Source organism: Rana temporaria, chromosome 10 (genome assembly GCF_905171775.1).
Source record: "Rana temporaria chromosome 10, aRanTem1.1, whole genome shotgun sequence".
Classification (NCBI taxonomy): Eukaryota; Metazoa; Chordata; class Amphibia; order Anura; family Ranidae; genus Rana; species Rana temporaria.
This window is the reverse complement of record NC_053498.1, coordinates 123399990-123412013: the sequence shown is the minus strand read 5'-3', so window position 1 is coordinate 123412013 and position 12024 is coordinate 123399990. Positions and strand designations below refer to the sequence as shown.

The 12024-nt window shown below is 41.9% G+C and overlaps 1 protein-coding gene across 2 annotated transcripts in view; it reads left to right on the top strand.

The window, feature by feature from the left end:
- Nucleotides 1–12024, top strand: part of KIRREL3 (kirre like nephrin family adhesion molecule 3) — a 1042107-nt gene that overhangs the window by 1021841 nt on the left and 8242 nt on the right. For both annotated transcript variants that reach the window (XM_040326200.1, XM_040326201.1), the window contains one exon: nucleotides 3048–3128. In XM_040326200.1, the coding sequence (XP_040182134.1) occupies nucleotides 3048–3128 (81 nt within the window). The remainder of the gene's footprint in view (nucleotides 1–3047; nucleotides 3129–12024) is intronic.

Here is a 12024-nt window from a genome sequence, read left to right as displayed (position 1 = left end):
AGACGTCATTAATGTCACCTGTGCACCATCTGGTTTAATGAAGTCTTTTAGGGCTGCATAAGGATGTAATGTTACAGGGTAAAATGCTAATGAAGTGTACATTACACACTTAGATCCCACCCTTTAGGCTCGTTAAGTACTCAAGATAGTAAACAGAGCTAGAAAAACTAAACGCTAGCCATAAGCGCATCTCACTAAGAAGTCCGGGAACTAAGAACCTGTCACTTCCTGTCTTGGTAACAGTGGTTAGCGAGGCAGGAAGTGAGGAGAGATCTCCCATATACTGGCACATAAAGCAATAAAAAAAAAACATTTTAGTAGATTGGGAAGAAATAGAAGCTCTGTCAGATTTTATAGACATCTGCCCTGCTGGTAAAATCTCCTTCCCTCCCCAATGGAGAATTTTCCCTTGCTTTCTGTTGCAGTTACCACTGGCACAGGAAGTAAGGCTCAATTCACAATAATGCGTTTTTTGATTTTGCAGAAGTGCAGGGAATTTTTTTTAACATGGGTTCATATGGAACATGTTCACATCAATGCATTTTTGTGCCTCTGCTTTTTTGGAAAAGGTTGAGGACTTTTTTCTCACGCAAAATGCAGCGCTTTGCATGTAATAGACTTCAATGGACCCGCATTCAAAATGCAACTACCATGTTTTTACCACAATTTGCATTTTGCGATATGCGTTTTGCTTTTTTTAGCTATACATTCCACTGTATATAACTGGTTGCTAAGGAGGGGGTCAGGAAGCCGGCCGCCATGTCCTTAACAACCGATGAGTCATCAGCTGTCAGCGGGCTTCCCCGCTGAATGTAAAAAATAAAAATTGTCGGCTAAAAAAAAATTGCCGGCTAAAAAAATAAAGAAATTGAGGGAAGAGGAGTGGCAAGCGCCGGCAGATTATACACAGCTGCGATCTCCTGTGTACCAGGCACTGGCAAGGCTACATGGGCACTGTGCAGGCTTCTTTAATCGGCAATGTAGAGGCTACTGATGGGCACTTTGTAGGATGCATTAATTTTCAATGGTAAGGCTGCTGATGGGCACTGTGCAGGCTGCGTTAATTGACAATAGTGTGGCTGCAGATGGGCACTGGTGAGGCTGCATTAATGTTCCTTATTTAAAATTAAAGTTTTTTTTCTGAAACTTCCCTCTTAAAATGAAGGTGCGTTTTATACGCCGATAAATACGGTATTTACAAAAGGAAAAAAATAAAAATAATGCTAATAGCAGAGCACTTTTATCAGAAGAATTAGTGGACTAGTAAATACAGGCAGGATTTTTAGCTGGGAAATTAAAAGGAATAAATCTGCCATAGTAACAATAATGTCACAACCTTATGTTGCGAAAATGGACACAATAATGTAGAACTATCATTTTTGCAATTTCCAAGCTGTAATAAAACTTGCTCTCCATTTTGGTGCAATAAAGTTAAATTAAAACAAAAAAACAGCCTAAAGCGAATCTTGCTCATCTTCAGCCACAAAAGATTCACATAATGATTTTGTTTCAAAGTTTTCTGTCAAGCACGAGGTTAATTCAGGTAATTCCTCCATTTTGCTGCAAATTCACTGAAGCAATTGACCCACTCAGTGGTATGATAGAAGCTGGACTTTCTCCAGTTCCAAGTAATGGAAACTTATGCTGCCTTGATCATTAACTTGCAAAGCTTTAAGTGCAACAATAGCTCTGTAATAACGCAGGATCATACACAGAAGCCATTACGGGGAGCTCTACACACGACTTTTTAAAATTGCTTCCTGCACCACTAATACGCGCGTCAAGGCTTGCTCCAGGCTTCGGCCTACATCTCAAGTGAGATTACCTGCCATTGGTTGCTAAGAGACCAAGCTAATAGCCATGTTTTCAGCCTGTCCTGGGCCCTTTTTTTGTATCCTTTACAGAATAACTTACAAAACAATTGTAAACAAAAGGCCAAGTGACAGTATGAAATAACGTATTATAGATTTCCAACAAGCTGCACTGGGCCAACATTAATTCCTGTCTGATTAGAGAGCGGGCAATGCAGCAGAATCATATGCATATTTTATATTCTCTGGATGGGCCCTCTCCTAGCCCACGCTTTTCCCTTCCTCCCCTAGGAAATTGCACACTGCCCCCCTGGGCAAAACACAGAAAGTAGCAATCCAAAATCAATAGCAATTATAAGTAACATTTCCATGTGGCTGTATGCCTAGATGGGTTTGTGTACTTTTTTTTTTTTCCCCGATTCAGATTTTTTTTTTTCTTCATATATCTGAAATTCCCTTCAAGTAGAATTCCACTCTATGTGGAGCGATCGCGGGCGGCCGGCAGGCACAAGGCCCGCCAGCCACCCCGTGGGCGCGCTTGCTATAGCTATTACACGAAGGGACGAACAACGATTTGCGTAATAGAGCCAACCTGCCACAGTACAACTGGGGAAGCTGGTCTTTAAGTGGATTGTGGACACAGATGGGTATCTTATTTCTTAAAGTGGTCGTAAACTTCTGAAACGATAAATGAACAAAGCATATCCTCCTATAGCGTGTACTTGCCTCAATCCTAAACACCTAGTGTGATTTCTAGCTTTCCTCTCATCCCTCTGCTACCTGCATAAGTAATTTCTAACAGCTGACACCAAGCAATCCCAGGAAACAGCCATACCACCACCCCCTCCCTCCCCCAAGCATACAGCAGGTTGATAGCTTCAGTTGTGCATGTTTCCCTATGAGACTTTGCAATGTGTTCTTTTCCCTCCACCCAGGTCTCAGATTACACTCAGCCCTCTGCTCTATGACAAGATCAGATCCGCGTCCTGCATTCAGAAGGAATTTGAATTGCTGTACAAAAGAGAGGGCTGCGTATAATCAAGTAAAGCTTATTTAGGAAGATTTTTTAATCTCTGTATCACCTGGGGGTAGTCACTTTGGCGGGCATATGTAAATGTTTACAACCACTTCATCCCTCCAAGGACATTTTTTCAAGAACCTTGAAATGGCTCCTGTATACCAGAGTATAACAAAAGCTCTGATAGGCCAGCCTAACACACTTATTTTGCATTACAGATTGACAGGGGAGACTTCCAGCAAGACTCGGTCCTCAAACAACTGGAGGTCCTGAAAGAGGAGGAAAAGGAGTTTCAGAAGGTAAATGTAAATAATTATTACATTAACTTTTTTGTTTAAATAAGTCCCACATCATTACAATTATGTCTAGGATGCTTCCAATGTCTCATATCACTTAAAGTGTGCGATAAGAATAAGCACTTTAAATAATGAAAAACAAATTTAGTACATTTCTCCTATAATGCACATTTTCCCATGTTTTATTCTTCATTAAACACTGCAAGTACGGACAAAATACCTGCCAAAAATCCAGAGTGGTACCAACTTCCTATCGTTTAAAATGTATAAATTCATGAAGCATCTGCAACACTTTTGGGGCCAAATCCTCAAAAGGGATACGCAGGCAGAACTGCTGTTCAGCCTGCGTATCCCTGTGCCTATCTTTGGAACTGATCCTCAGAAGCAGTTTTCCAAAGATAGGCAGAAGATCTGACATCTGTAAGACACTTACACTGTCAGATCTTAGGATGCAGTACCGCATCCGCCGCTGGGGGCATTTCGCATTGAAATGCCGCTTTGCGTATGCAAATGAGGACTTACGGAGATCCACAAAGCTTTTCAGCTTTGTTTTTTCTGCGTAAGTTTACGTTTGCATACGTAAAATTAGGGCTGCTTTTACAAGGTGTAAACTGTTTACACCTTGTAAAAACGGACCTTTTTTTCGATCGCCGCAATTTTTTTTAAATTTAGAATTTTATTTTTCGGCGCGTAACTTTTTTTTTACCCGACTCAACTTTATTGTCCCGTCGCAATCCACAAAGCCCGGCGTAACGTAATTTCGCACGCTGCCCGTCGGGAAAATGACATCACGAGCATGCGCAGTACGGCCAGCGCGGGAGCGCGCCTTATTTAAATTGTCATCGCCCCCTGCAGAAGAGGACCGCCTTGCGCTGGAAACATTTAAGTTACACAGCCGAAAATTTCTAGGTAAGTGCTTTGTGGATCGGGCACTTAGGTAGAAATTTTCCGCCAGTGTAACTTAAATGGTAAAAATTACGTTACGCCCGCTGGCTGAGGATTTGGAACCTTGGTTCTGACAGCAACTCGTGCACCAAATTCAGGTAGTTCTAAAATATATAAATAAGTCAAAAAGGGAAACAAGAAACACTTGCTGCTGTGAAGCTCAAAAAATAGTTTAGAACATAAGCCCAATGCTATAATGAAAGCAATGAGTTCTATTAGAAAAAGGTCTGTAATCTCATCTGCACCCCTGACCCGCTCCAATCCATGTCATAGAAATCTGTGATAAGTGATTCAATAACCGCCATCTCTAGGTGAACTGCCTGCACGAAAGGATATGACGTCCGCCACTGCATAGGATAGGAAGTACACTATGTACTTCAGAAAAAAAGGCATTTTTAATATCCAAAAAAAGGGGTGGAGAGGTGGTCTTTCCTTTAAGACCACCTCTCAAAAGTGGGTGGAACTCCGCTTTTTACTTATTTACATAGTTTTTAGTGTGAGATCACTGTTTAATGATTGCAACTGTACTTTATTTTACATTATTCAGGAATATCTTAATTTTTTTGTCACTACACTGCCACAATTCAAATACAATACCGGCAGTTCGAAAGCTAATGAAGACCAGTTTTCTTTTGGCGTACAGAGAGAAACAAAAGAAGGGGTTAAAATCTCCCGTGTTGCAGCACTTCGAAAGCATTGCTCATTCATTGCAATTGGCAGGGGCAGTTTAGGAGCGCGCTGGGTTTGTTGGGGGCGCGGAGCCGAGCGGCGCTAATCGGAGGAGATCGGCGCCATTCAGAGCAGTTCGGAAATTATCGGAATGACTTGGAAATACACCGTTCCCAAGGTGTGCCGAGGTCAGCTGAGCTGTCTTTGGGCCTTTCCCGAAGTTCTCGGGTGCCCCCCCATCTCTGGCCACATGCGGTATTGCATGCCATTGAAGTCAATGCGGAACAAATTATTTTCATTTCCATTGACTTCAATGGGGAAACTTGTAATCCGAGGTTCCACTGTACCTGCATTTAGGATGCACAAAACACCTGTGCATCCCTTTTGAGGGCAAAAATGTCTCTTGCACAGCTGTACATTTAAAGCTTTAATTTTTTTCCACTTTCCATCTATTTTTTTTTTTTTATTATTTGTAAAACAGGGACAAGGCCGCGCAGGCCGACAAAAATAATACATAATAGTGCACAGCCATCGCGAACCTCCTGACGAGCACCCCCCCGCGGACCGTCAGTGCCAAAATGCGTACGTGTCCCCGGGGTATGCCCGAAGGCCGCCGCGCACAAAAAACCTGCGGCGGCTCTCAAAGAAGGGGGGCACTTTCCATCTATTAAATCTTCTGCCCTTGTTGTTTTAACTTTGGATAGTTGCCAGTAAATAGCTGAGACAGCCTACTTCTCATTTCTTGTCTGGTAAAAAGCCTAGGATTATGGCATCATGCACAGCTCTCTCTCTCTCACTCTCTTGAGAGTTTGCCAGGAAGGAAGGAAGGGGGGTGAGTCATAAGAGAGTCAATGAGAGCAGCAGAGCTGGAGGTGTATGCCTGTGTTAATCCAGGAAGTGAACAGACAGCAGCTTCAGCTGCCCACAGTTAAAATGGATGTAGCCAGACTCAGTGGAGGGAGATATCTGCAGCATATTTGGCAAGTACAGAATCACAGTATATATAAAATAATATGCAAAGTGGTTGGAGGGAAGCTTCAGAATGGCAAAGATGTTTTTATTACAAATTATGTGAGCAGACTGCAGTTCCTCTTTAAGTATACCAGTGTGAATGGGGTCTTACAGTCAGCTTTGAGTGATTAAATGCATTTTATGTATTACATGTTAAAAGGGTCGACAGGGTTAGAAATATGTAGAAAAGCTAACAATGACAAAAAGAAAGACTTTAAAAAAAAAAAATATCTGAGAATCAAAAAGATTACAGAGCAAGTATCTCACAGGTAGAAAAATAGTGACCTCAGACTTTAAATCTTTTTAAACCTAGTTACACCACCTGTACCTATAGTAAGGCTTACCCTTAGGTACTGTAAATATCTCCTAAACCGGCATGGTTTGGGAAAAAGTTTCCATATACGCTTGCACCAACGTCATCCGCGCGTGCGCACTGAAGAAACGGGCCACTCGTCCTGTTTCTTCTGCAGCCGATGCACACATGCCAATCACAGTGCCAGAGCCCACGAACCCAGAAATAACTCCGGGAGACATGTCGCCAGTCACAGCGCTGTGCGGGGCCGCTGCAACAGCTTCAATCTAAGGTAAGTACTTCATAATGAGCTGGTATGCGATGCATACTAGCTCATTATGCCTTTGTCGTACAGGGTTTGTAAGGCAATTACAAAGTGCAGTAATGAGATACTAATGCCCCGTACACACGATCACTTTTTGTGATGAAAAAAAAAATGACATTTTTAAAAACGTCATTTAAAATGATCGTGTGTGGACTAAACATAATTTTTTGTCTTCTGAAAAACGACCAAAAAAAAAATTCGAACATGCTTCAATTTTTTATGTCATTTTTTAAAATGTAATTTTTTGTGTCATAGAAAATGATTGTGTGTGGGCAAAAACGACGTTTTAAACCCGCACATGCCCAGAAGCAAGTTATGAGACGGGAGGTAAAACTACCATTCATAATGGAGTAAGCACATTCATCACGCTGCAACAGACAAAAAAGCGCGAATCATCTTTTACTAACAAGTAACCAGCTAAAAGCAGCCTCTAGGCGAATAGAACTTCCCCTTTAGAGTGCCGTCGCTTTGTTCATCATTTTTCAAAAACGATGGTGTGTGGGCAACATCATTTTTAATGATGAAGTTGGAAAAATTAAAAAAATTTTCATCACAAAAAGTGATCGTGTGTACGCGGCATAAGTGTAATAACCAATAACCACCACAATTCAGCTTTCACAGACCAGACATCATACACTGATATCTGATTGGCTGTTTCAGGTTACAAGGGTTTGTATATCACTGCCACTCTCTGCACTGTCTTACTGAATAAGCCCATAAGTCATTGTTAGTGATTCTATTTAACCTTAAGGTTACTAATTCTCATGAAACATAAACGCCTGCTTCAGCCACAAATGTTAATTGGAATGGAAGCCGTAACCCCATAGAACACATGTGGCTTATTTTTCTATTAACGGTCTAATACTGTACCTCAAGGATATTTCCCCGGGGTCAGAGATTAGACTGTAGCTGGAGGCTGTAATTCTACAAGCTAGTTAACATGAAGTTCAGATGTGATAACCCATCTGAGGCCCACTGCAACAAGTCAGTCCCGGGAGAATATCTGATATAAACGTGCTTTTGTATTGCTCATTTAAACCCCATCTTCACCTCCTTGTGCCTTTCTGGTAAATGTCATATTGTAGGGCAGGTCAAGAAAATTGTTTACTTAGTCAATAAAATTTACCACCCATCTTCTTTCCTTAAAGCAGACTCTTGAATAAAAATATGACAGTCTTCTACAATACCAACTCAGCCGTGTAAGGTAAATGAAATGCGTAAAAAAAAAAAACGCCAGCCCTATTTTCTGGTGTAAAGAGCGTGGATTCAGCATTTGTTGATGCTGTGTATTGTGAATGCTAAACTGATAAAACAGCTGAGACTTCATGGCAAGCTGGTCATGACTAAGGCCAGCTTCACACTGAGGCAGTTTTCAGGCATTTTAGCGCTAGAAATAGCCTCTTAATATCGCCTGAAAACCTCCTCCCCATTTCAGTGTGACTTTTCACACTGGGGCAGTGCTCTTGTGGGACGTCAGGAAAAGTCCTGCAAGCAGCATCTTTGGGGCGGTTTGGGAGTGCTGTAAACAGCGTTCCCAAAATGCCCTGCCCATTGAAGTAAATGGGCAGTTCGGAAACACCACAACAGGTAGCGGGGTGCTTTTAACCCCTGCTAGCGGACGAAAAGCGTGGCTTAAACAGCGGTAAATCGCTGCTTAAATGAACAGCGCTTTACCACTAACGCAGCTGCTGCTTAGTGCAAAGCTGGACTTAAAGCGGATGTATAGTCCCAGAATTATTATGTTTTGTCACCTGTAAGGCAAAAGGCATAATGAGCTAGTATGCACCGCATACTAGCTCATTATGAAATTCTTACCTTAGAACGAGGCATCAGTAACTTACCTGGTCCACGCCGAGGTAGCTGACATGTTGCCGCGGCGTGTCTTCCAGGTATCGTGGCTCCAGCGCTGTGAGTGGCTGCAGCCGCGATGTCGTCACTCCCGCGCAATGCGTGCGGGAAACTTATTTCCGACAAGGTCCGGCGTCTGACGGGCCTTCAGCCGAGAATCCACAGTGCGAATGCGCCACTGCAGTCAGAATATCGCGAGGGGAATATCTCCTAAACCATAAAGGTTTAGGAGATATTTTTTTTTTACCTACCGGTAAGCCTTATTATAGGCTTACCTGTAGGATAAAAGTACAAAAAAAGACTATACAACCTCTTTAAGATCGCTATTAGTAACTTCTCTCTGAGAAGTCCGGGAATGCTTACAGATGACCCTGAAATGCTGCCATGCCAGGAGATTGAGGGTTGACATTTCTCTAGCAATACAAAATTATTTTCAGCCAGCAAACTGATAAAACAAAAAAACATTGATTCTTCCATCCACACAAGTTGGATCGAGGAATCCTCCCTGTTGTGCTATTGTATTCTGACAGCGCTGATCAAATAAAACGCATCCAATATTCTTGTTTGAGGGAAATTGTTTAATAATCTGTTAAATGAGACCAGGCATAGATGGATCAAAATTTGGCCGGTCCTTGCTGACCCAACTGATTGTCAAACCATCTATAGCTTGTTTTAGTGTAAACAGGAGACTGAGTGATATGATGTTTTATCTGCATTTTGCACAAAGTGTGATCATAAAGTAATTCTTTCATCAAATAAAAGATACAAAAAGAAATCCCCTGCAAAACAATGCAGGTAAGACCCCTTTCACACATGCAGACTGTCGACGGATGAAAAACGCAATGCATCTCTATAGAAAAACTGATGTAAATGTATGATCATCGATTTACATCAGTTTACATCCACATCCGTCAACCTTTTTTTAAACTAATCAAAGCTCTATTTTTTTTCAGTTGGAAAAAACGGATCGGATGAAAAACAGATGTAAACTGACAAATGGTCAGTTTTTCATCCGTTTTTGCATTGGTATTGGATGTAAAAAAAAAAAAAAGATGAGAACCGATGACAAACTGATGAATACTTCATCTGTTTTAACATGACTGAACGATCCACATGTGTGAAAAGGGCCTTATAATCCTCTGTCCTGGCACCCTTGGCTTGCATTTTTGCTCTTTTCATAGCTACAGCTTCTAGAAAAATCTTATTCTGCATCATACATAATTGTATCCCTTTCTGTGTGCTGTGGTTCCTCTTGCCGACTGCTAAATCACTGCTGTCTATCAGAGACACAATAGGGGCCCAGCGGCCAGCCAGTGGAAACCACAACGTACATTGAGGGACGCAATTATCCAAACACATCCAGAAGTGTCAGATACAGCCAAAACTTTGTAAGAAGATCCAGACATGAAGCACAAACGGCAGGATAGGGTAGTATTAAAGCGGAGTTCCAGTTTGTAAAAAAAATAAAATAAAAGTCAGCAGCTACAAATACTGTAGCTGCTGACTTTTAATATAAGGAAACTTACCTGTCCAGGGATCCCGCAATGTTGGCACCCCTAGCTGATTTGCCAATCGGCTTCAGGTGCAAAAGCAGGCATCTGTAGTAAGGGAAACAGGAAGTGAAGCTTTGTAGCGTCACAGCCTGTTTCCTACTGCGCATGCACAAGTCACGCAGCACTTTCTGAATGGTCCCGCCATCTTCTGGGACCTCTGTGTGTCCCAGAAGGCAGCGGGGGGAAGAAGGAGGCAATCTTACCTGGAAGTGGGAGCAGGAACACAGATCTCCGTCTTCTCACAGCCAAAGTACACCTCCCCCACGGTTAAAAAGCACTCCCTAGGAGCACATTTAACCCCTTGATCACCCCCAATGTTAATCCCTTCCCTACCAGTGTCAATAGTACAGTGACAGTGCAATTACTGGCTGACTGATCACTGCATTGGTGTCACTGGTCCCCAAAAACTGTAATTTTGTGTCAGATGTGTCCGCTGTAATGTTGCAGTCCAGCTAAAAATCGCTGAGAGCCGCCATTACTAGTAAAAAAATTCAAATTCCATAAATCCATCCCATAGTTTGTAGACGCTATATCTTGTACGCTTATTGGAATCTTTTTTTTACCAAAGACATGTAGCAGAATACATACTGATGAAGAAATTCTATTTTTTTTTTTATTGAATGTGTATTATAGCAGAAATTATTTATTTTTATAGCGCAAAAAATAAAGACCGCAGAGGTGATCAAATATCACCAAAAGAAAGCTCTAATTTGTGGGGGAAAAAACTGACATTTTATTTGGGTACAGCATCGCACAACCACGCTATTGTCAGTTAAAATAACGCAGTGCCATATCGCAAAAAACGGCCTGGTCATTATAGAGGGTAAACCTTCCGTAACTCAAGTGGTTAAATATCTGATCAAATGATTCTAAATGATCATACCCCATGTTTATGTCTGGCTCACATTCTAAGCAAGCTACATGAGAAGAGAACAGACAGAACCTTACTGCAAATAGGTTAGTGGTTGAGTAGCAACAGGTTTTAGCAGCATAAGCCTCACTCGGGTTTTCAGCATACTTTTCCTGGAATGACTGCTGGAAGACAGAAAGGTCTGAAATGGATGTATCCTCTCAGGAGCAAAATGACAAAGCCAATGCATGTCACAGAGTATAAACAGAAAAACAATTTAGCTGCCTTTGCAGCTTAGCAATAATGTTAGCAACCTTGACCAGCAAATATGTGGCTTCAGTTTTGTCTCCGGACCAAATGCTATGAAGACAGAGACCCATTTTACAGCTGAGCCCCCTGGTTGACCTCCATATAATAACATCTGCTGCAGTTCCATTCCAGAGCCTCTGGATCACTGGCCCCGAGCTTTAGCAGCCAATTAAGAGTACGCACTGATAAATCAAGACACGAGTCCTACGAAGATCCTTTCCCTTTACACGAGGGGTTCAGTGTAATGTGAAATGACTGTATAAATTGTGTTAAACAGAACAATCTGCTCAAAGAAACGAGAAGAACAACTAGAGGAAAGGCAATAATAATAATAATAATAATAATAATAATAGGTACATTTTCTACACAGTAAGGATTGAGATCAAAGCTCCACCATTAATAGTTTACCAAGAACTTTTGTCACTTAACCCAGCACTGTGTCCAGCTGCAGCATTCTCTTCTCCCTTCACTACCTAGTCTCATTAGCTCCTGCCAGTCAAATCCTGTGAGGATGGAGCAGGGCTGAGCCACACCGTGTGTGTCTATGGATGCACACAACCCAGCTCAGCAGTGTGCCCACACGTGTGCCCCCAGGGCACATGGCTTGCTATAGGGGTGCATGCAGGAGAGGAGGAGCCTAGAGAGCTGGTGGGGGACTCCAGAAAAGGGAGTAAAGGGCCGCACAGTAAGTACAAATCTCTTTTTTTATTTTAACAAAAAAAAAAGTTTAAGCAAAATAGCATTGTACTTTCCCTTTTAGTTAATGGTTTACTACCAAACATACTACAACCAAACAATGTAGACCTGGATAAAAGGTAGTGTGCGTGGCCCCCTAAATATGTTCAATTTGTATTCTGCTAAGAATCAATTTTATCATTAACAACTTTTGAACCTTAAACCCTTGTTTGGCACTCTCATTGGATTGTATGTATGTGGATAGTCATCTCTGGGTTCTGTACCACCCTCTACTTAGGTAGGTGCCAACATAGGATTTTTGAGTGATTGGTAAGGTAAATTTAGGCAGGCCTGTTTGTTTTTATTTGGGATGGGAGTGGCTCAGAGCAGCATCAGCAGGTGACTCACAGGCAGCATTATTA